We start from the raw sequence: 23,098 nt of genomic DNA, 5'->3' as shown, positions 1-23,098 counted from the left end.
AGAGGGAGACAGAGAGAAAGTAACAGAGAGAGAGCAAATGAGAATTTAATTTATTTCTATCTCTAATTTAATCTGTTTGAATGTATTCCACTTTGTATAATGGATCATTTTTTGACAAGAAAATTTATTGAAATTGACATGCGAGAATGAAGAATCAGAAGCACATGTAGATAGAAACTGTGCGAAACACAAAAAGTGCCTGAAGAGAAACTGTTATAGAAACTGTCTTTACAGAAACTCAAAATGAATATGAAGTGGTTTTTATTGTCCTTTTAATCGCACCACAAAAGAGAAAAAAAGCCACTGCTCTAGATCCTCAGATCATTAAAAAATAAAATATGCACTCTACAGAAAATTGAAGGTAAGGATTTCAAAGAAACATGTTTCAAAACTTGATACACACTGATTTAATAGGATGCCCAGGATGTCTCATTTGTTCATACATAGAAACATCCCAGGTTATTTAACAATGACAAAAAATGTTACATGTAGCACTAATAAAACAAAATAATATATTAGAGAAGAGCAGATTGGTGTCCTATGAAAAGGAAAATACTGTCCACGCATCCTTCAGTAGTGTATCTGTCTCAAAAGCAGCATGAGGTTTCGGATGCGTTCAGCACGGCAGCGAGGCGACTGGTGCAGCGGCAGCTCGAAGAAAGAGAAGGTGAAGCTCCGGGAGAAACTGAGGTTGGTCACCGGACGCAGTGGCGGGAGACGGGGAGGACGAGGCACCCGGCGCTGGGGCAACACCCTCCGCCTCGCCCGCAATTCTCTTCCCCCTCCACCTGCAGAGACAGAGAGGGACAGACATGGATAAAGTGAGAGAAGATGTTTTGATATTGATCAAAAATATTTAAAAAAAAGAGTAAACTGTCCGCATAAGTGGACCTTTAGTTAAGATTTTGTGTGGTCTGTCATTGGCTAATTTTGGGGACAAATTTCAGACTCAAGACCAGTTAATTGGGGACGGCTTGTCCAATTTGGGTCCCCTCTTGGGAGGAAGCTGATTTTTGGGTCAGTGGTTAAGGTTAGGGTAAGGATTACGGTTAGGGTCAAGATAAGTCTCTAGGAAATGAATGTAAGTCTATGTAATGTCCCCAAAAGTGGCCATGATCTGATATGTGTGTGTGTGTGTGTGTGTGTGTGAAAGCTCAAGAATGAACCCTCACGTACAACGAAAGCATTAAAAGGACTGGCCTACATTTTCACACACAGCTTTAAAGGCCTATGCCCATGACCCACCCACACAGGTGTTTTCACTTATTTTGCCTGATTAGACTTCTTCTCAGGACTGGGCTTGCAGATTGTGCTTCACTGACACCTCCCTTATTCATCTGACAAATCATACCTATATCATCTTCATAATAAACCGCTCACACTACAAACATTTTGATGTGTAATGGTAGAAAAAGAACAGGTGTAAATAATAATCTCAAAAGCACAGGTGTTACTAATTACATTAACAATAACTCTGTTATAGTAAAGTGTCCCAATACACAACAGCAGGACCCTGAAACTCAAGTAGCTGAATGGAATTCAGGCATCATTAATTTTATTATGGGCACCTGTGTTTTCCCTATTATTACCTGTCAAAAATATCTTAAGTTAAAGAGGTGTATTCCAAAATCTAAATATGATTTGCTTGCACGTGAATGTTACGTTACGTTACGTTACGTTACGTTATTAATATTATTGTAACTAAGATTAGTCAGGGGAAGTGCATTTTGTTATTTTGATTGCATGGTAACATTGTGTCTTTCAATTAACATTTGGGCACCCAAAACTAAATATTATAAAATTACTATGAAGTTTAATTAGTATGTATTATCTTCATGTGTACCTGAACACACTTCTTTTAAAACTAATATTAGATAAGGGATAAAAAATGGCATTGAAATGCATGTTTTAACTCATTTTACTTAAATAATTTGTTTTTCCATTGTCAGCTATTAATAGGTAATATGCTGTCAATAAATTATCAATAAACATGAATGTGTGTGTCAATCAATGAACATGAATATGACAGACTCAACCATACCTGCACTGTCCTGAGGGACTGTCACAGGTGGGGATGGAACTTGAGAGTTAAAACTTGAGGCATCTTCATCTTCGTTCTGTCTCCCACGATAGGGGGTAGAGGGCGTGGGCTGAGGAGCAGGAGGAGGTGGAGGTGGAGGTTGAGGGGGTCGTGGAGGAGGAGGTGGGGGGATTGAGGTAAAGGAGGATTCAGAGAGAGCCAGGCCTCCCCAAGGTGTCATGCTGGTGTCTGAGAGGATGGAGGGCCCTGGATGAGGGTGAGAGGAGGAGGAGGATGTCTGCTGCTGGCTGTGTTTACGGCGATTGTCCTGGTGGCGACGCTGGAGAGCGGGGGAGGAGACAGGTGGCTTGGCTTTGGAAGGAAAGGGGAGATATGAGGAAAAAATAAAAAAAGATAAAAGGTAGTGTAGTTGGAAAACAACTGTGAAACAAGATACACTGAATCCCTATCAGCCCTGCTGTTCTGTATAACTTAACTTAGGTGATCTTTTTTTTAGTAGGCCTAATCAATAAAGTATCACATTATTAGATTTTGAATTGATAATACTAACTTCAGAAATCACTTTTTTGGACTGTAAATGTGGTTGTGCAACTTCTGTTTAGTGTAATTAATTAATCTTGGACTAAGTTTTATGTTTCTGATTGCAAGCACAAAGCAACTTTGGGGCTCAAGTGGCAGCGATGGAAAATGTATTTAAATTTTAAAAATGATGAGCAGTGTCAGTTCATGGCTTTCCAGAAAAAAAAATCTCTTAATATAGTATTTTATATTTTAAAATTAGTGTTCATTTAGCAATATTATCTCAAGCACACCAGAGATTGGTTATATTCTTAATTTCAAGCATTACATAGGCATTATTAAGAAATAAGCATATGTGAATAATCAGGATATTATCATGAAAACTGATTTCATGCAGAGTGTAAAATAAATCAGTAAATGGCATGAGGTGTCCTGCAGTACATCAATACTTCTTATTTTCATTTGTTTAAGGAATCATAATAATGAAAAAGTTACATTAAATCTCCTATTTGAATGATTTGAAACTTTTGTTCTTGAGCAATTATGAAAAGACACTGTGTCAGACAGCATAGTGCACGGTGATAAAAAAAAAAAATCATTTTGCATTGACTCTGAGAACTTTGTGCTTCACAAAAAAGCATTAGATTGTAAAATTCTACCATTATAAAATGACTAAATTGATGAATATGCTTGTAGTTCTTGAGGGTTAATTATTTGTTTTCATCACTTATCTTTCAGCATAGATAGGTGAGTGGGTCATGAGTGGATCACCTGTTGTTTTACTCCCGGATGAACCAATGAGAGGCAGCCGTTCACGTGACATCACCAATCCAGTAGCCTGGGAGCAGAAATCAGTATGGCTATTACACAACTGACATGAACTTCAGACTTTGCCTCTATTATCATATAGGAACAGTTCATACACACTGCAATACAAATATGCATTTATTATGAATGACAATGTGTGTTTTAGCTGGTGCTTCTTTATCATCAACCATGTGAGCATCAGGGATGTGCAGAGAGCTCAGTATTTGTATTTATATCTGTATTTGTTGAGGCAGCAAAATTATTTGTATTTGTATTCAAATAAAAGTGGAGAGAGGCTTAAAAATCCTGTTTTTGTTCTTATCACACTTTTAATTTTAGAAAATGTGTTACAATAAGTGTTCATAAATAAACTAACTTACAAAGGAGGTCCCCACACCAGGGCTCAAACTGGAGTCTCCCAGATCATAGATGACTGCGCTGATTACTGAGCTAAAATTTTACTCATTGCCTCATTACAGACAGACCTCTACCTATTTATACACCCATAACACAGAGACAGCACACAATGTAACGTGTAGGGAAGAACTTCAAAGGCGGTCATTGCTTTACAGTTTCATTTATTGCCTATATTTTACAACCTAACTTTGTGGAAAGGAGAAGGGGAACAACAGGTTATGGAGAATCCCTTGGGAGCACTTTGTGTGTGTCAGTAGCTCAGCTTTATCTCTGGGGAACACCCACAACTCAGGGAGTGATGTCCAAATTATGAAATATACATCATGTAGCAGGTGGATGTGACTCATCTCGTTGAAACCTGCTGATAGACGTAACAGCAGAGCAGAGGAGACAGACTGAGATAGAGATAGTGAGATAGTGATGTAACCGACCTGTGTGCTTCTATTTGACATGTTTTTTTCTTCCCGAAAACAAATAATTTTTAAAATATTTGTACGACATAAATATTTGTGAAAAAACCACTATTTGTGCTTTGCTGAATAATGTATTTGTATTCGGGCACACCCCTAGTGAGCATGTTGGCATGCTGACATTCACATTTTTCTACATGCACTGTTGGGCCTAAGTACAGCCTCACAAAGTCGTCAGCATAGCTGCAGACTCTTAGTCTTGTTTTTTCAACTTAAATGTTGTAAAGAAATCCTGGATCCGCACTGAAACATTATCACTTGGTTTTTTTTACCCATGACCCAACTTCCTACCAAATATTATTCAACTCTGATAAGTTTTTGAGACAACCTGATAACAAAGAGGTAGGACTGAAAAATCTAGTTAGATAACAATTAATGCTGGGACCAAAGCAAAGCAAGTACAAGGAGGTGTGTAAAACTTTAAATAAACAATTAACTTTAATTTTTTAAAAATGTGTTAGAACAAAAAGAAGATATATAACAGATTGTAGACACAAATTCAAATTATTCAAATATTTCACCAGGAACTTTACAGTCTCAGCAATCCCTCTATTTTTTCAGTTGGGTTTCAAATGGAGCATTTAGTTGTTTTGTTGTGAGGAACGGTCACTGCTGTGTCCTTGCACCAAATGTCCTCATAAAGAGAGAAAGATTTTAAATCCTCTAAACTGAAGGACATCCTCTTGACCTCTTGAATTTGATTAAAAGCTTCAGAGTTGCAGATCAGAGTTGAGGTAACAGACAGAAAAAAAACAGTGAATAGCACATAGTCAGATATTGTGATGGAGAGTTCAGTGAGAGAGTGTGTGTATATACCTCTTTGATGAGTGTAAAATGTCACTTCCTCTGCACTTTGACAGCAACACACTTATTCCTTGTTCTCCTGGGTCAAGCAAAGCATCCCTAACACACAAGAAGATGCAGGCACAATTCCCCTATCACCACTTCATCGTCATTTAAATCATCATCACTACTGACGTTGATGATTTCTCAAGCTGGCTTCCACAAGTCACCTCTGGTCTCTCCACATGTTGTTTGAAGACTGAAGATGATTCATTAAGTCTTTTTAAAGAACAAAGTCTTCCCTTAAAACATAAAATGTATCCCAGGGACACACGCTGGTCTTGGAAAGCGTCATCCTCTTTGTGTTTCAACTAACACCTCACTCCACCTAAATTATTTTCTGCCTCATCTCTCCTTTAATTTCTTCCTGTAATCGCCTCTTTCTTTCTAACTCACTCCTGTCTGTCTTTTCCTCTTTCTCTTGTGCAGCCCAACAAACATCGGCAGTGACGGTAAGTGCAGCGGGTGCCTTCTCCGTTTCTATCCCCCCCCTTTCCTCCCTCCTCACCGGCCTCACCTTTACCTTGTCAACACCGGTGCTTTCACTCTCCCTCCACCCTTTACTCTCACCCCCTCTTCCCCTTGTAAGTGATTACACGGGTGCTTTGGCTCTAGCTCTCTCTCCCTCCTTCTCCTTTTCTTTTGAATAAAGTTGATAAGGGTGCTTTATGTTTTCCTCCCTCTTTGCTTTTCTCTTCTGCTTGTGAGTGACAGGGGTAATGAACATAAGAGCTTACATCCTGTCATTTTTCCGTCTTTTCTCCTCTCTTCTCTCTTTCTTCCCCTTCTCTCTTTATCTCTCATTATCTTTCCTTCTCCCTCTTTCTTCCTCCTTTCTCTCTGTTGTGAGTGGCAGGTGGTGAGATGGGTGCCTGACAAAAGGCAATGTGAGACGAGGCTAAAATATTAAAATATTCATGGATACCTGCAGTTGGCCCCTTCATTGGCTCTGACCCCCATGTAGCTCTCCACACACACACGCACACACACACACACACACACACACACACACACAGATACTGACAGAAGCACAGGCAGGCATACACACATCTCTTTTACCTGACGTCTTCAGTAACATCAGTGTTTCAGACCATCACACACACACACACAAACACACACAGGGATACAGGTGCTCACTTAATCTGACATCTACATTTAAATTCCAAGCAGGTGACTGTGAATCAACACACTCACTCTAATCTACAGTGTGTGACATTTAACGTGGCTCTGGTGAACATGCTGCTAGCTGTCTCACACACTTTATTCGACACAGTGACATTTGCATACCAGGCTGACACTCACATGCACGCACACACACACATACATAAAGCCAAATATGCAAATTATTGAGCACACAGTCCCATACCAACCTGCCACTTAAGCAGCATTAGCACTTCATATCACAACACATTATCACAACTGTGATAAATTAGCATTTCATAAGACATATACACAACATAATCACAGTAGAAGTGGGCACACTTAAACAAATCCTCACTTTCGACCAAAAACACATACTCAAGGTTCACGCTCTTGACCTGCTAGTGCATTAAAATTGAATCTTGAGTCACAGTTTTACTGTGTGTAATAACAAACAGTCCTGTTCTGAATATTAATGCAAATTCTATGTCTCAAATGCAAATACTTTCTATACAAATACACACTTTATACTGCTATGCACGAGTGCCCTCATTAACATAATGTATTTTCCAGCCACTACACATCTAACATGAACTCTTCACCTGCAGACAGCCCTTTGAAGATGCGAGGACTGAACAAAAATGTTTTTGTTGTCAAGGGCAACAGTTCCAGTTGGCCTCCACAAAAACAAGAGCACACATCCATGATGAGGTCAGATCTCTCTACAGCGGTGGCTCTAAAGGTTTTTGGAAAGAAGTAATTGACCTCAACCTAAGTTGCATTTGTTATTAGAAGGTCGATTAGAGTGACTTTTCCTTCTCAGAGTGTCATTTGAATAAATTTAGAGGATAAAATGTTTAACATAACTTATAATTTTGTGTAGCAGAAATATGTTTTCTTTCTTATTTAATCATGACTCTCCCATTGGGAACAACTCTTCTACAAGATTAGTTAGGTCTCCTCAGGGATTCTTCCAACTCTGCAGGGCTTAATCAATCTCTAAACAACTCCTGCAGAGATTGTGGCACTTCACTTGCAATGGTTTGTGTACATTTTTTATTTATGCATATGATGGTAGAAAAGGCAGCTTGTCTCTAGAACAATAATCTGGATTTAAGTACCTCGCACACTGGCAGCTCATGTTTGGGTCCACAAATCTCCCAAAAACATTTTTGTTTATGGATTTTGCTCCATGAAGACGTTTGGTGGAAGGTGTCTTACATGTGGCCTTGTGCTTGCCAAACACGGGGTCCCATGGCTCTCCTCCAGTACGAGGCTCTTTCCTGGCTGGCTGACATCTAACATACTGTATTAAAAATAACTCCTGTCATTTCAGCCATCTTTATGCAGTGTGGTGCTATTCCCTGGAGGAGGCCACAGATGGCACAAACACATCAGAGATTGTTTTAATATTCTCCTCAAATAGCCAAGAGAACATTTTTAATTTTTCCTTGATGAGCACCAAATGCTTTTGGTGCTTTGTTACAGGAAGGAATTGATCCCTGCACACATTTTCAAATTTATGTTTAGTTTTTTCAAGTTAGCAGAAATGAATGATAGACTTTAGTTTTCATAAAAGACAAACTTTAATCAGTCTAAAACTCCACCAGAGAAATTAAACACAGATTTGTTTGACTTTCTACTTTTGTTTTTGTTTTATAATTAAATCTTAAGCCACATAGGTCATAATTGTCCTATATAACTGCAACCAAAAACAACAAGGTGAGATAATAATTTAACTTTATTAAAAATGTACTTAAAAATTTCTGATGTAAAATTAATTTAATATCAACACATGCAGCTGCAATTGATGAATTTTACTGAAAAATTCACATATAATTGCCAAAACTGTGTCCATTGAGAAAGTGATTGTTTGGACCGCTTCTATGTTTTGATTTCACTTATGTTGACTTTTCTTGTAAAGTCACTTTAACTCTGTGATTCACCTTTTCCTTCTCTCTTCTGTCTTCATCTCTTCATCCATCTCTGTATTTCTGACTCGTAGCAGCTGGAAGCCTTGACCGCAGACCAGCACCCATCCCGTCTCTTCTCTCTTCTTCCTACTCTCACAGGAAGTCTTAAAACTCCTCTCTGCTTTACCCCCGCTGTCACTCTCTGTTTGATTTCTACACTCAGAGGCTGTCTCTTCTGCCTTCTCATCAATCATCTTACAAATTAGGTCATCTGTCTTGCTCGCTGCTTCAACCGGTTCTCCCCCCTCATCAGCTATTTGTTTGTTACTGAACCTCACACCTGTCTTACCCATCATCTCTAATCCCGACTGACTGCCTCTCCCTGCCCAAACTGCAATATCCTGCTCAGGCTCAAACCATGTCTTCCTCTTTTCATCTCCCTCCATCACCTGACCCTCCCACACAGCGAGTCCTGCAGCATCTGCAACATGGGAGTACAGCGCCCCCCTGTGGCTGATCCCGGTACTGCAGACACTCCACAAGCAAACCCTCTGATCTGGGGAAGTGGAGACCATGAGTCCCGGGCTCAGGAGCTTCAAGGCGGTCAGAGGGGCAGCATGGGCCAACGGGACATGGGACTGGGAGTGGAGATGAAGATGAAGATGGCTTTGGGGTTGTGTTTGTAGAGAAATCTGCGAAAGCCCACTGCTGCCCCCAGTGTTGTCATCTTCTGGGTACTGCACCCTAATCGTGGACACTGTCAGCTGCCCATCATCCCCTCCGCTAGCAACAGTTACCAGGCAACCGCCCCCTTGTTGTCCCAGTTTCTCTGCCCAAACAGCCAGTGAGTTAACGCCACTCTGGTGGGCGGGAATGTCGAAGCAGGGGATTGGTGGAGTATCGGTTGATAAGGAAGAAGCTGCAGTCAGATCCCACACTGCAATTTTCCCGTCTGTTGCAGCACTGAAAAGCAGCTTATACCTGAGAAAGAAAGGAAACATTATTGGACATGAGAGATTGTGTTCTTTATGTTTTCCTGTTGGAAACTAAAACTAAAACTTAACTATTCTGAGCTCTCTTTATATTATATTCCACAGTTTCATCTGCCAGTCACAACTCTTTGCTGTAGTGTGCTTTAAAATGAGACCAGAACAGCAACCTTTTTATTTTAGGTTCATTATTTTAGGGCTTGTGCACAAAAAAAAGTATTATCAATTAATATTAATAATTAATTATTGCTCACCGGTTGCCTTTTCCATCCTCCAGGCTGCAGGTGGTGACACTGAGCACACAGCGCTGGTGGTAAAAGGTCTCCCACAACAAATCAATTTGACGTTTAACCTCACTGACTGAGAACAATCTGGAAAAGACAGTAATGGTACACATGAAGGACGGTACATATCTAAAGCCACATTCAAGCTATACACACATTTCAACTTTCTCTTACATTCAGTAACAATCATCATCACTACCACTTTATGAAGAAAACACTCATTTGAGAGCATTACCACGGTAGGAAGACATTCTGTTTTTATATGGCTGCAGCTCTCTCTCCAGCTCCTGAGAACAAGTTTTAGATGTGTGGAAAACTTTTCATTTTTATATGACAGACACTGACCTGACAGCCCCGTCGCTACAGGCCAGAGCCAGAAGAACACAGTCTGTCTTCTCATCCACCACTGCTATGGACATGTACCTGAAAACACACAGGCACAACGGGTAAGCCTGGGTCAGAGGAAGATTTAAAGGAGGAAAGTAGGGGGTGCGTTCAGCTTCAACTAGAGAAAACTGAAAAGACATGTTTGAGAATATATTCTTTTCTTGATGAAGATGGACGCTAGAGTGAAGGACAGAGATTACTAACAAGATGTTAGGTATAAATAAAGAAGAAGTCCATCTTTTTATGGATGAAATTCCCTTTATACTGTACATGTGCAGAAAATAAGCCTGGGTGATCTTTTTCATGTCTGCTCATGTCTCCTCCATTGCAACCATTAACTTGCCTCGTTTCAGGGTCCATTTTCACCGTCTTGTGTCGGTTGCGCCTTCTCTCCCACTGTTCATCCAATCGGTGACTGGCCACCTGGATCACCTGGCAGGAAGGAGCCAGTCTCTGGCTGTCGTAGCCGATCACCAGCCGGTAACACTGCATTTGAGCGCGGCCGCCGGCTGAGACGAGCAGGGCAGAGAGAGACTGTGATTGGCTTTCACGCGTTACCACCGTCACTGTCCGGACGCTTGAGATGTGGTCGGTAATAACTGAGAGAACTTTGACGCTGCTGGAGTTGGGATGTACTGCCAGGACAGTTAAGCTAGTGTCCTCTCCGCCTGTCACCACTATCTCCCATTGCCCCGCTTCTCTCTGCAACCCCCTTACTTCATCTTTTCCCTCAGTTCCACTCGTATTTTCAGTCGTCCTTGTTTGAATCTCATTAATTCCCCTTATCCTCCCCAGCCTGCATACACACCCAATCCCCCTCCCATGGACACCCTCTCTCAGAACCCACCCTCCAGTCCTTCCTGCCCTCCCAGCCCAGCTTGGTGCCTCTCCAGGTGGTTGGGAAGCCAGGACAGCCCCCTGCTTGATAAAGACCAAAGCCCCATATCCGGGCCAAACCCCTTTCTGGGACGGCCAGAGACTCCAAGAGCGATGGCCCCCACCGCAAGGCACTGCTAACAGTCTCTCCTGCTTCACCGGGTCCCAAACCACAAATTGGACTGCGTGGAAGCCGAGGATGACGAACCTGGCTTCTCTTCCCTTGTTTTCCATCTGTTCTTCTTCGTCTCTAAAGCTCTCCTCTACAGCAACTTCCAGCTTTTCTGTCGAATGTTGTTGCTTTGTTTTATATTGGTTCTCACATTCACCTCTAACCTCCTCCTCCTCCTCCTCTTCTTCCTCCTCAAGGATTTCAGGTTTCAGAATCAAAACCCTCTCCAGCCACTCCATCCCCTTGCAGGCCCGCTGGACTCTTAGAACCTCAAGCTGAAGGCCACCACTGTTCTCTGCAGTCCTTTCATTGCTTTTTTTTCTACTTTCTTCAAGTTTTTCTGGTGGTGTCGGACGCACTCTGAAGACCCTCACGCAGCCGTCCCTCCCTGTGCTGTAGAGCAGTCCCTGGCATTCATACACTGAGGTTACACCTTGTTTTCCGTGCACCCCAAACAGACAGCTCAGTGGCTGCAGCGTTAGGTCATCATCAGTTTGTTTCAGCAAACCTTCATCTTCCCTCTTTTGCTCAGATTTTCCTCCTTCCTGAAACAAAAGCAGGGATCCCCTTCTGTCCCCGCACACCCACAGCGACCCATGGAGGCACACTGAAGCCGTCAGCCAGCGTTTGGCGCAGGGGGGAAGGAGGAAAGAAGGAAGAGAATTTACACTTAGTGACAGAGAACAGTTTTCATTTAATTTCACCTCTATACACCAGCGATAGACAAGTCCTTCAGCACCTGATGCTAGCAAATACATGTGTTTTCCTCCCTCTTCCCAAATAAGACTGTGAATCTTCCCTGAACCAGCTGTCAGAAGGATTCCAGATTGAGGATGAGAGATGGGGAAGACCTGTATGGACCCGCTGAGGTTACCAACAGCACACAAACTAGCTTTAGCTGTTGAGTCTTTCACACTGACGGTTACTGTTTCCATCACACAATAGGACTGAAACTCAGGAGTCCCTTGCCACACCATCTCCCACTGCCCATCGCTGTATTGATAAACTACCCCTTGATCAGTGCAAACCACAAACTTACACTGGCTCCAGCTTGTGTTTTTATCCTCTTCTTCTGCTATACAAACCACTTTAGGCATACCTTGACCCGTAAATTTCAGGTCATTTAGCTTCTCTGTCACTGTGTCCTCCGTCTTCTCCTTTCTCTCCTCACTCTCATCCACCTTCCACAACCTCACCCCTCCATCCGCTCCCCCTGTAGCCACCCATCTCTCTCGGGTTGTTTCGTCTCCTGTTCCCTCACTGATCGCCAGTGCACGAACCCCCCCTGCTCGATGTCCCTTCAGTGTGCGAACCACCGTCCCACCTCTAGCCCAGTCCCAAACTAAACAGGCCCCGTCTTCCCCAGCGCTGAACACTTTCCCTGGGGAGAGACGCACAGAGAATACCCTTGCCTGGTGTCCATATAGGACCCGTAAACAAGCCGGGTTCAAGTCCCCACATTCCCCCTCGGGGCCCCCTAAAGCACCAACACCCCACACCCTTACGCTGCGGTCATCAGAGGCTGAAGCCAGCCATCCTTTCTCCTGGAGGTAGGAGATGTTGAAGATGACCCCGCTGTGCCCCAGCAGACGCCTTTCAACTGGAGCTTTTTGGTCAGAATTGTTATTTTCTCCTCCTCCTCCTCCTCCCCCTCTTCCTCCTCGTCCTCCTCCTCCAGGCTTCCAGACAACAAGCTGGTTGAAGACAGTCCCTCCTACTAAGACAGTGTCCGCCCAAGATTCATGTACCAGTAGCAGGGCAGAGTATAGCAGACACCCTTCCACACAGGAGCGCTGAACCAGGACATTTCCTGTACTGATGTCCAGGAGAAGAGCACTATTGTGGGCTACAGCCACACAGAGAAGTGAGTGTTTGTCTCCAGAGAGCCAGCGGACATCCAGGGCCCAGTCCTGTAGCTCCATGAGGGGACCCAGGATCTCCAAGTGCAGATGCTCCCCATCATGGAGCCTCACCAGCCTTACAGCCTTGCCTCCAAACACTGCTAGGTCATAGAAGTTGGGCTCTGTTGTGGAGCTCAAACCTGGAAATTGACAGACAAGAGAGGACTTTGTGAATTTATGTGAGTGAACAAATATAGTAAAAAATTTTTCAACTAGTCATTACAGCCAAAGATAATATCCTATTCACCATATTTCACTCAAATCTGTTGGTTAATTTTTTTAAAATATCCCGTCAATGAAAAAAAAACCCTCCCTCAACACAACAGAGGAAATTCATTTGAAAAAGTGAAAATCAAACCATCTTTCTTCTTCTCGCAAGATCCTGTGACAGAGCTCTGCAGTTGAAATGCTGACAGGATTCTTGGTCTTATCCCGTGGATTCTGTAGTGTTGGAGCACGCTCAGTGAGGCACAGGATTTAGGGTGAGGCTGGAGACTGTACACTGTCAAGACTGGACCCTCACCTGCCAGGAAAGGATTACACAGGTTAGGTTAAATGTGTGTTGTGCAATCATTTATTAAGTTTATTGTAGTGCTGCCACCCCATATAAAAGGCAGAAGATGTTATTTAACAGTGGAAACTTTTAAAAGGATGTTGAAAAGCAGGTCGGCAGGCAGGAGCATCTGCACAAAAAGGTGATATTTACTAACAAAAATATTAATGAAACAGAGGCAAAAATGAACCCTGGGAAATTCAAAAAATAACTTAAGTCAAACCAAACACACACAAAAAAATCTGCAGCCTCACAGCAAGCTGCCACTTACTCCCTTCACTACTCCCTCTGATATTTTACCTTCTCAGCCTCACCTAACTTAAACCTACCACCTGCTCAGGTAAGTATGGGAGTGAGCTACACAGATACTAGAAGCATACAAAACACCACACAATTATAAACACTGGATTTTTCTGTTACTGCTGACAATCACAATCTGCTAAAAGCACACAAATAGTTCATAAGTGCACCAAGTTAAACCAAATGTAATTTACTACAGAACAGTCTTACCTATCTTCCCACATCCTAACACATCTACCACCAACAACACAGGCAGAACAACTGGATAATACTAAACAAAGATAAACCACACAAATCATCCAATGTATTCCCTTATTAAAAAGTCCCAACTGACAATTAACAGAAACACTGACTGAAAATAATGATCATTTAACACACAAAATAATGATAATATCAGGGAAAAGGGCCAAGAGAAAAGGGAGAGGAGCAGCCTTTTCACATTTACATTCACACTAAAACGTTTAAAAAAGCAGAATAGTAGTGACTTTGAGTATATCGTGGCTCATAATGTGTTAAATCAGTATTGGCCAATATGGAGAGGAAAACTGATTTCTTTGTGTCAATGAACGACAGTATCAGTGGCTCACTGAATTAATTGCTTGTATGTTGACAGTCTAAACACTGCTGCCTACCTGACAGCAGAAATGCATCCTGAAGGAACTCCAGAGCTGTGACTGGAGCTACCAGGGCTGCTGTCTCCATCTCTTAAAAACCAGTGACTTTTTCAGTGACGACACATCATCAATGGTGCCTGAAAGACATCGAGTGACAGCACACGCTTTTTTACAGATGGCAGAGTCAGAAAAGATGACAAACAGCGAGTATGGTCGGTGGCAGGTTGACTATAAAATATGTTGATGACGGCTGTCACCATTAGCTTTTCACTTAGCCAAAACAGCTAACAGCAGGGACACTTCTCATGCTTCTGGGTGGCTACAAACCCAGCAAAGTAACTTTTCCAGGTACATAACAACTCCGTTACGTGCTTTACTTACAAAATGCCTCTGAAACCAACCACAGAGATATGTTTCAAATCTGCATTAAAACATCTTTATTTTTCATCTACGATCAAACATGTAGTCCTCGTGTGTTTCTGCTCTGCCGCGTTTTAACCAATCAGATTACACTGTTGGTTTCCTGGACGCTGATTGGTTAGAAAGGGAAATGAAACACGTGACAGAGCGCCGTTGAGTTGTGCTGCATTTAGGTGTTTTCTGTAAAAACATAGTTTGGTGGGCATGTTTTTACAGATGCATGATAGACTAGTTATTCTATGTTCCTTTCTTCAACTTTCGTTGACACTTATTTAGACAAACAAGTGCATTATTTTTAACCACAGCAACAGAGGCGATCATGCTGTTCCAACACATTCTCTCATTTGCTGAAGTAGCTCGATATACCAAATGCTGCCTTAACTTTGACGTTGTTTCTTAATTTGTTTCATAAGTTTTTTTCTTATTGTACAAAATTCAATTACAAACCTTTTTGGCATATTTCAATAATACAAAACATACATTCAAATTGAAACAGTACAAAAGTCAAACAAATTACATAAAAAGAAAAAAAAAACATGTTCAAGCATGAAGTTAAATTATGTTAACTAAGGGTAAGGATCCTATTCAAGCAGCATAAATAAATCCAATAGAGAAAAATGTTTCAGGTTGTTTCTGTCTGTCATGCATTGAGGAGATTTTGCAGATAGCTTGAGTCCATTTTTCCATTAGTTGATGTCGGGCTTCACCTTTAAATATTTACATCTACGAATTAGGTGTTTACCCAATAAAATCAAGTTGTTACCAGAAAATGCAAGTTTTTCTCCTTACTCCAGCTTTAATAGTCATCACTTTAAAGGTTGCAGCAATATATCTTTAGATTGAAGCAGCTCTGAAATGAAAGCCAAAATTTCCTTCACTGATTCACTCTGGAGGAAAATATGTTCTAGAGTCTCAATATCCCTCTCACAGACAATGTCAATTTGTTTCAGAAGTACGTAGTAGGCTAATTTCAAACAATTTGCGCAGTGGTACAATCTCAGACCATCGGAGCTTCTGAGCAGACCGTGAACGCATCAGGAGGTAAGAGGTTGCGGCTGGCCGTGAAGCAGCGGTCCAGCCAACTTCATAGCTAACTATGCCTGGAAAATGTAAATTTCAAGACTCCTGGCTTTCAAAGGACATTTATAAGGACTGGCTGGTTAAAGACGCCCAGGATATTCACTTCGCCCGATGCAGGGCCTGTTGTAAATCAATCAAACTTCAGACCATGGGCGAGGCTGCTCTCACCAGCCATGCAGGGGGAGCTGGCCACAAAGCAGCGGTCCGCAAGCTGGTGGAAGGTAGCTTCACTTAAAAAAACAGGTTAAAAAGAAGTAGTTCTTAGTGCATGTAATATTAACCCAGTCGTCGTGGTTTATTCAGGTGGTGTGTGTGTGGGTTGTTTTGTTGTGTGCGCGCGCACGCGCGCGCGTATCTGTGGCCGCCACAACAGTGGAGATGTGCGAGTATTGAAACATCTGTTTCAGAGTTTCAGGTCATCACCTGAAGCTTTTCCTTCTGTGTCATATATTCAATATGTGCATATTTTAGATTTCTGTCTGACAACAATAAATACACCCTGCAGTTTAACGTTAGTATAAATCCTTTTAAAAAGTTGTGATATATAGTAATGTTTCATGGTTTCACTGAGTTTCTACTTTACATCTTTAGTTGAACATCTGCAGCCTGCTGAAGTGTCCTGGTGTTCCTCTTCATATCAACAACTTCATATCATCAGCAGTGTTGATAATATGTCATAATTATAACACCGAGCCCTTATTTGTTTATTTATTATTATTTTATCTCAAAATACAATTAATCTACCTATTAATAGTAATTAATTAATTAATACTTCAAGTAATTAAGGTATTTTAATGGAAATTCTTATTGGATCAATTGATGGTTTGTCATTCATTAATTAATACCTTAGACAGGTTATAATTTTTCAATTAAGGCAGAATAAATTAATCTAAGTAGCTTCTTTTTTTACAAAATAAAAAGCCTGTTAATCATGTAGGAAACCCTGTAAACTCTTGAATATATCAGAATGCATCAATGTATCCATTAATTAACATTAACACCAAATATGGGGTCACCCTGGATTTTTGGGCCGATACTGGATTTTTGAGCAAAATGCGGTACTGTGTAAAGGTGTTACATGATGTTCATTACTTTTAGTTACTTCTTACATGACTTGTTGTTTTGCTTTTTTTTATAGAAATAAAACCAACTTAGTTAATTTTCGTGTATCAGCGCTCACATTCATCAAATGAAAAAACTAATTTGTAAAATACTAAGTGTGTTATCAATACTTAGTTGGACGACAGACGCTACAATTATAAACTGAAAGAGTCACAGCACAGAGTAGCAGAGTGAGACGTCTGTCCTCCCTCCTGCTCTCTGTTGTAAACACACGGAGCTGTTAGCGAGCAGCTGCTCTCATGTCTCCCCGTGTCTCAGTGCTTGTTTTCGGCAGAAACTCTCCTGCTCTCTGCCTGCTCTCGGTGTGTCTCTCCAGATAGCAGACAGGTTTCTCTGGTTCTCGTTCTAAGCAGCAGTTGTCCTTTGGCTCATCTCCGTGTCTGTGTGTGCCACAGACCGGTTGTACACAGAGCACGACCCGCTGTCAGCGGCCTGAAGCCCACCATCACTAACTCTTAAATAAGAGGAAAGCTGAACTAAAAATCTAATTTTAAAGATCAAAGTAAGCAATCTACAGAAACTGAGCATCATTGACAAATATCTTATCTTATAAAATGTCTGGTGTAACTGGTAACACCAATGTTGTCAAGAGTTTATTAATTGGTGGGAATATTTCCTCACCGTGTCATCCCCCCTGGTGCTGAGAATTTAGTTTTTACCTTTGACAGCCCCTAAAGTGTTCACAGAGACTGCCAGCACTTTATAAGTTTTCTTGGTGTTTACTTCTAGTCCCATAAGTGTTTTTGGGTTGTGTAATGTTCATTTGTGAAATAAATCCAGATTTAAGAGTAAAACCAGAGCTCCTCTTTTCCCTTGCCCCCTTCACAAGACGAGACCTGAGATCAGAAAAAGCTACAAAACTGCAATGGTGGAATTTTTAGGGATTAATCCTGCTCAAGGACACTTCAGCAGGGTGGAAACTTAGAGAGCTCGAACTTAAATCCTCCATTGGAAAGATTCTCTACCATCTCACTTTATTAACCTTACTGCCCAAAACACCTGCGGTTAGTCAAACAGGAGTCAATCGTTTGTCAAACTATTAAGGAACTCAGCCTGGAAACAGACTGAATAATCCCTGAAATGTTAAAGTGAAAGTGTTTAAGTGTAGGAATTACTATGAATTATTTTGAGTATTGAAAGCTGTTGTTTTCAGCCTGAAACTACTTCAATGGGAGTAAATTTGAAGTTGACTTTGTGGACTTTTCTTATTGCTTAATAGCTGATGCTGTAAGGTTCATTGGATACATGCTGTATGTGTTTTGTTGCAGCTGTGTGTGAAGAGGATGTTGTACCTGCGTTCACCAGAAGGAGGCGCTCTCTGCTTATTTTCCTGAAACACATTTACCTGCAGTCCCTCCCTGTGTGTCTGCTTCTCTCTCTCTTTTTCTCTTATTAACAGGCGGTTTCATGATGATAAACGCTGCTGGGCAGATGAATGGCAGCGTGAATCGGGTAAATATTTAAAAGTGGTCGTTTTGGTTTTTCATTTATTAAAAGCGGGAATTTCACATTAGCAGAATTTAAACCAAAGATGAAGCTCAGTTGGAACAGCTGATATTCATGGACAACTGAGACACTGAACGCTAGAGATGACAGATGTTCCACCAGCGTGAAACAATCACTTCAAAAACACACTCGGTTGTCTCCTTCTCAGGCTGAGGACAGCAAGGAGCAAGTGGCCATCTGCCTCCAGCGTCACGCCTTGGACAGAATCACAGGGAACGACTGGTCAGATCTGCACCACAGCCCCACCGCCAACTCCAACTCCCACAATGCAGAGCTGCAAGATGTGACATTTCCTGCTTCCTACTTCACAGCACCAGGTACCCACAGATGAAGATCTGCAAGCTCCCACTGTATTTGTTGCCTAGAAACACTTGCAGGTGAACTTTGTGTTGGCAAATATTGGTGTCAGTCTGGACCCTTGAATTAATATGTTTATATGAACTGTGATATTATTATATGAAAATGATTAAGGCAGGACTCTTAATTAAGAAGCTGTCATGTAAACAGCTCTGAATGATTAGATTTAGCTTAGTAAGATCATTGTTTAGGTCTAAATTATTGCAGGCGTTTATCTTTCATTAATTGATATCAGTAATGAAAGAGTTACCATAATTACCATAATTGATATCAGATCTGGCATATTCCAGTCCTAATGGTACAATTAAAGCACATCTTAAACATTTTAAAGTCCCCCTCCACTCAAAGATGTGCTTCACTGTGCAGAATGATGTATGTGCAGTTTGACACTAGAAGGCTGTTTTCACATTTGTTTGGGAAAGTTTCTCTGTGCTCACCAAAAAGTTTAAGGGGTATACCAGTGAGCATTATTTGTGACATCAGAACTAGTTTGGAGCCAAAGGTGGTCCATTATGACTCTTCAGTGAAGTAGGAGACATCATGAGTTCAGCGGTTAAACTTCTGAAATGAAATATATGCATTTATATTTGGGGGGAGAGGTGGGGGTCTTCAACATAGTTTAACTGTAAAAGTACCACTATATAGCTTTAAAAAAGCTACACAAAGGTCACACAAAGCTAATATCATGACAAACTGGTTGAAAACTCATTAATTATGCTCTTCAGAATGTGAAGGAGAATAAACAACCTATGTTAGCTTCATGTGAACCAGGTCAAAAGCGGCGTAACTAGCCAAATGTCTGAGGCAACTCAAAAGAATTCAGCAACATCTGTGTAGTATTTTTTTCTTATCAAATTAAAGGAAAAAAATGAAAAATGAATGATGAAACGCCCATACGGGTCATGAGTGGTTTGATGAGTGTGTGCTGTGTGCTGTAGTCTTGTCAGTCACCAGATCTCAAACCAATTTAATAGCTAATGAACATCATCAAACAACCAAATGAGGAAACACCTTATGAAGACACTTCATAAGTGTTTTTCTTTAATTTGATCTTGTGATTAGTGACAAGTCATTTGTTGGTTGTAGGTTTGTGATTTATTAGTTTGCAGGTCATATCACACGAAGGATCGGCGGGGTTGCTCCAAAATCTTTGAGGAAATTTCAGTCGATTTTATTTTACATTTCACGCCAGACTGCAAAATGCATCAGGAGAAAGTGTGGCACTTTTACAGGGGGAGGAATAGGTTGTACTTAGATACAAACATGCATTTAAAAATAGATATCGGACTAGTATACTCAGGTACACAAGGTTCACTTCACTGACCATTTTGAACTCTTGACTTCCAGGCACCTCCAGGCTCGTCAGCCAGCGTCTCCTCTCGTCAGGCGGCGAGGCGGAGGAAGTGGGCCACCGCCCGGCTCAGCACGACACCGTAGACCTGTCGCGGCTGGAGCACCAGCAGAGAACAGAAGCTCTGGAGCAGCAGCAGCAGATGAAGATCCTGGAGTGGGAGAACAGGATGAAGGTGCTGGCGTGGGAGCAGGAGCTGATGAGGGAGAAGAGGAGAGCGACGCGGCAGAAGGAGAAGGCCTTCAGGATGAAGAAAGCTTACTACAAGGCCAAGCTAAAGAAGATGGGCGAGGATGTGCCGCTGTCTTCCTCCAGCAGCAGCGATGAAGAGGAGAAAACGTCCGATCCAACAGGATGAACTGATTTTTTTAAAAGCTTGTTTCATTCTTGTATTCTTTTGTCTACGTGCCATGGGACTGTTACTATTTTTATACATTGTTTTTTGTACTTGAAGGCAAAAGGAGGATTCTCAGTTGCCTCATATCAGCTGTGCTTCGCCTTTTCTACACAAAGAGGGAAAACTACTTTTCCTGCTAGATGAATTAGACGTCTTTGATTCTTTTGTGGTAGGATGAAATGGTGAGAAGCGTATGACAATGACCCATTAAGTACTGTCACTTAAAAGCAGTAAGATTACTTGGGTGCAGACTAAAAAGTACAAAAGTAGCTCTTTTTAAGACTGAATAACAGTTAGTTTATTCCACATTTCTAAAAGAACTACCACTTCACAGCTCTCCCTGGTGTCACTGGACAATACATGAATTACTTTTCGCACCTTGTAAAAATGCTTGTGAACGGTGTGAAAGAGTTAAGATCAAAATCACAACGATCTGTTTGGTTTTATCTGTTTTTTTTCACTGTCACTGTGAGACAAGCGATGTTTAAGATTACAGCTTCTGTAAAGGTCAAAGCCAATTTTAGGGAGGATATTATTTCAAAGAATGTACTAAGATGACATCTGCAGATGAAGAAATGACATTCCTAAATGGACAAAACCTTTAAATAGAGATGAAAACATTGTACTTGCATTGCTTTTAAAGCGCATGTTAGCCTGAATATGTATGCTTAAACTTGTTTTCTGTGCTTTGTATCGAAATCTGCTTTTAATACAAAGTGGAAGTTTACTACCAAGAATCCAAGCAAGAAAACTCTGAATAATGATTGTAGAAACATACACTACATGGCCAAAAGTATATGGACACCTTACAGCCATATGTGTGTGTTGAAGATCTCATTAAAAAAAACATGGGCATTAATATGCGCTGCTGTAACAGCCTCCACTCTCCTAAGATACTTTGCAGAAGATTTCGGGCAGATGAGAGTTGAAGAGTCTCTAATGTCAAGGATCACTGGAGCTGTTCTTGAGGCTCATGGTGGGCCTTTGTTTCTTTAAATAAATGGTGACATTTTGACAAATATGCTTTTTGACTTTCTTGCTGAAATGTAGATGAGAAGATCAACACCACTTTTGTGTCTTAAGTATGGAGCTAGAAGTAGAAGCAATTAGCCTAGCTTAGCATAAAGACTGAAGGCATGGAGGAAACAGCTAGTCTGGCTCTCCCCAAAGCTCAAAAATACACCTACAGCATCCCTAAAACATAAAAAATAACACATACATTGTTTAATACATGCTAAAATGTTTCTAGACTGAGTTATGTGCTCTTAACTATTTTTAACTTTGGGCAGAGACAGGCTAGCTGTTTCCCTGTGTTTCCAGTCTTAGCTAAGCTAATTGTCTCCTGGCTCCAGCTCCGTACTCAATGCAGAGATATGAGTGATACATTTGTGATTTATTTTATCTGTATGTTTCAGAGCAAACATGTCTTTTGTATTTTACTAATTGAAACAACATTTCTCATGGACGTGCAACCAAGTCATACTGCTAAAAACTGGAGCATAGATCAGTTTTTGTCTCAGCCCCTGCAGGTTTATCTGAGGACTGATGGTAGCAGCTGGGTACTTCTGTCTTGAGCTGCATGTATCAAGGTGGCAGCTTAACATCTCTGACGCCTCTGAATGTGGCAGAATACTTTGAGTGTCAAAACAAGTCAGAGAGAAGCTTCCAGAAAACCGTGTCCCTCTGTCAGGATATTTTCTCTGCTCAGCTTTTCGCACCTGGAAATGTCTGTTCTCATGAATATTAAACATAAAACCTCTCCCTCTCTCTCTCTCTCTCTCTCTCACACACACACACACACACAAACACACACACACACAGGTTTACTTAAGTCACTTTTGGGGTATTTACAGATTTACATTCATTTCCTGGAGGCTTAACCTAACCCTAACTCTAACCACTGACCCAAAAGTCAGTGTTTTACCAGTTGGGGACAAGGCTTTTGTCCTCAATTGCACAAGTCGCCCCCAATTAACTGGTCTTAAGTCTGGTGTGTGTCCCTGAAGGTGACTTAAGTCATACCCACACACACACACACACACAGAAAGAGATTGAGAGAGAGAATAAATACAAACACAAACAGCCTTGTAGGAATAAGTCTTTTTTTTAATGTCAAACATTTCTCTTGTTTCCGCGGTAACAGGGGAACAGCTGTTTCCATGCCGCCGTCCCCTTGCCGACGGCGGGAAAGAAGGCATCCCATAATTAACACACAAGCTAACAAAGACAATCTCCCATCCCTCCTCCTCCTCCTCCTCCTCCTCCTCTTCTCCCCCACTGTCTCACTCTGTCCTTCTGTTTTTCTTTTTTTCAGAGCACATCACAACTTATGTGTCTTAACTCTTAACTCACAGTCTTTTTGTCTCCCCTCTCTTTTATGGCTCCTATTGGTCTGAACCAGATTAACCTTGAAGCTGGAGTCCATTTAACCGCTACTCACAGCTGTCTGTTGTGTGTAAAAGCTGATAAATGACCGGTTAATAATCTGATATGGTGCTTGTGAAGCTTCAGCCTTTGATCTAAAGAAAGTGAATGGGGAGAAATAAAGTTTAGTTCAGTTAAGATATGTTTAGATATGTTGTCAGGAGAAGCTAAATGCACTTGCAAAGGATTGAAAATTGGATTAACTGGATTACTCC

At 41.4% G+C, this 23,098-nt stretch overlaps 3 protein-coding genes across 4 annotated transcripts; 1 reads left to right on the top strand and 2 right to left on the bottom strand.

The window, feature by feature from the left end:
* Window positions 1-570: 570 nt before the first annotated feature.
* LOC137184215 (formin-I) lies at window positions 571-5,571 on the bottom strand. Of its 2 annotated transcripts, XM_067591669.1 has the most exons (4): window positions 5,071-5,571; window positions 3,332-3,398; window positions 2,042-2,392; window positions 571-788 (listed from the first exon to the last, which is right to left on the bottom strand). In XM_067591669.1, the coding sequence occupies exons 2-4, from the start codon at window positions 3,381-3,383 to the stop codon at window positions 571-573; spliced, it is 621 nt and encodes a 206-aa protein (XP_067447770.1). In that variant the 5' UTR covers window positions 3,384-3,398; window positions 5,071-5,571. The 2 variants fall into 2 exon arrangements, with proteins under 2 accessions (XP_067447770.1, XP_067447771.1); XM_067591670.1 differs by lacking the exon at window positions 5,071-5,571 and having other exon boundaries at window positions 3,332-5,058.
* Window positions 5,572-7,960: 2,389 nt separating this feature from the next.
* Window positions 7,961-14,738, bottom strand: wdr6 (WD repeat domain 6). Its single transcript, XM_067591666.1, has 7 exons — window positions 14,608-14,738; window positions 14,245-14,363; window positions 13,118-13,282; window positions 10,154-12,899; window positions 9,769-9,846; window positions 9,394-9,510; window positions 7,961-9,131 (listed from the first exon to the last, which is right to left on the bottom strand). Exons 2-7 carry the CDS (start codon window positions 14,312-14,314, stop codon window positions 8,180-8,182), a joined length of 4,128 nt encoding a protein of 1,375 aa, XP_067447767.1. The 5' UTR covers window positions 14,315-14,363; window positions 14,608-14,738; the 3' UTR covers window positions 7,961-8,179.
* A 914-nt stretch (window positions 14,739-15,652) lies between these two features.
* On the top strand, window positions 15,653-21,472 carry LOC137184213 (uncharacterized). The gene is made up of 4 exons (XM_067591668.1): window positions 15,653-15,947; window positions 18,248-18,300; window positions 18,503-18,671; window positions 20,059-21,472. Exons 1-4 carry the CDS (start codon window positions 15,743-15,745, stop codon window positions 20,418-20,420), a joined length of 789 nt encoding a protein of 262 aa, XP_067447769.1. The 5' UTR covers window positions 15,653-15,742; the 3' UTR covers window positions 20,421-21,472.
* The last annotated feature ends 1,626 nt before the right edge of the window (window positions 21,473-23,098 follow it).

This window comes from Thunnus thynnus, chromosome 6 (assembly GCF_963924715.1).
Source record: "Thunnus thynnus chromosome 6, fThuThy2.1, whole genome shotgun sequence".
In the NCBI taxonomy this organism is placed as follows: domain Eukaryota; kingdom Metazoa; phylum Chordata; class Actinopteri; order Scombriformes; family Scombridae; genus Thunnus; species Thunnus thynnus.
This window is presented reverse-complemented; position numbering and strand designations above follow the sequence as displayed.

Coding starts and splice junctions, on each gene's coding strand:
- LOC137184215 (XM_067591669.1), bottom strand. CDS start 3,383: ATGTCACGTGAACGGCTGCCTCTCATTGGTTCATCCGGGAGTAAAACA. Junction 2,393..3,331: donor ATCCGGGAGTAAAACAACAG/GTGATCCACTCA, acceptor TTCCTTCCAAAG/CCAAGCCACCTGTCTCCTCC. Junction 789..2,041: donor AGTCCCTCAGGACAGTGCAG/GTATGGTTGAGT, acceptor CTGTCTCTGCAG/GTGGAGGGGGAAGAGAATTG.
- LOC137184213 (XM_067591668.1), top strand. CDS start 15,743: ATGCCTGGAAAATGTAAATTTCAAGACTCCTGGCTTTCAAAGGACATT. Junction 18,301..18,502: donor TGAATGGCAGCGTGAATCGG/GTAAATATTTAA, acceptor TCTCCTTCTCAG/GCTGAGGACAGCAAGGAGCA. Junction 18,672..20,058: donor TTCCTACTTCACAGCACCAG/GTACCCACAGAT, acceptor CTTGACTTCCAG/GCACCTCCAGGCTCGTCAGC.
- wdr6 (XM_067591666.1), bottom strand. CDS start 14,314: ATGGAGACAGCAGCCCTGGTAGCTCCAGTCACAGCTCTGGAGTTCCTT. Junction 12,900..13,117: donor TTGCGAGAAGAAGAAAGATG/GTTTGATTTTCA, acceptor GTCAATTTCCAG/GTTTGAGCTCCACAACAGAG. Junction 9,511..9,768: donor TGTAGCGACGGGGCTGTCAG/GTCAGTGTCTGT, acceptor TGTCTTTTCCAG/ATTGTTCTCAGTCAGTGAGG.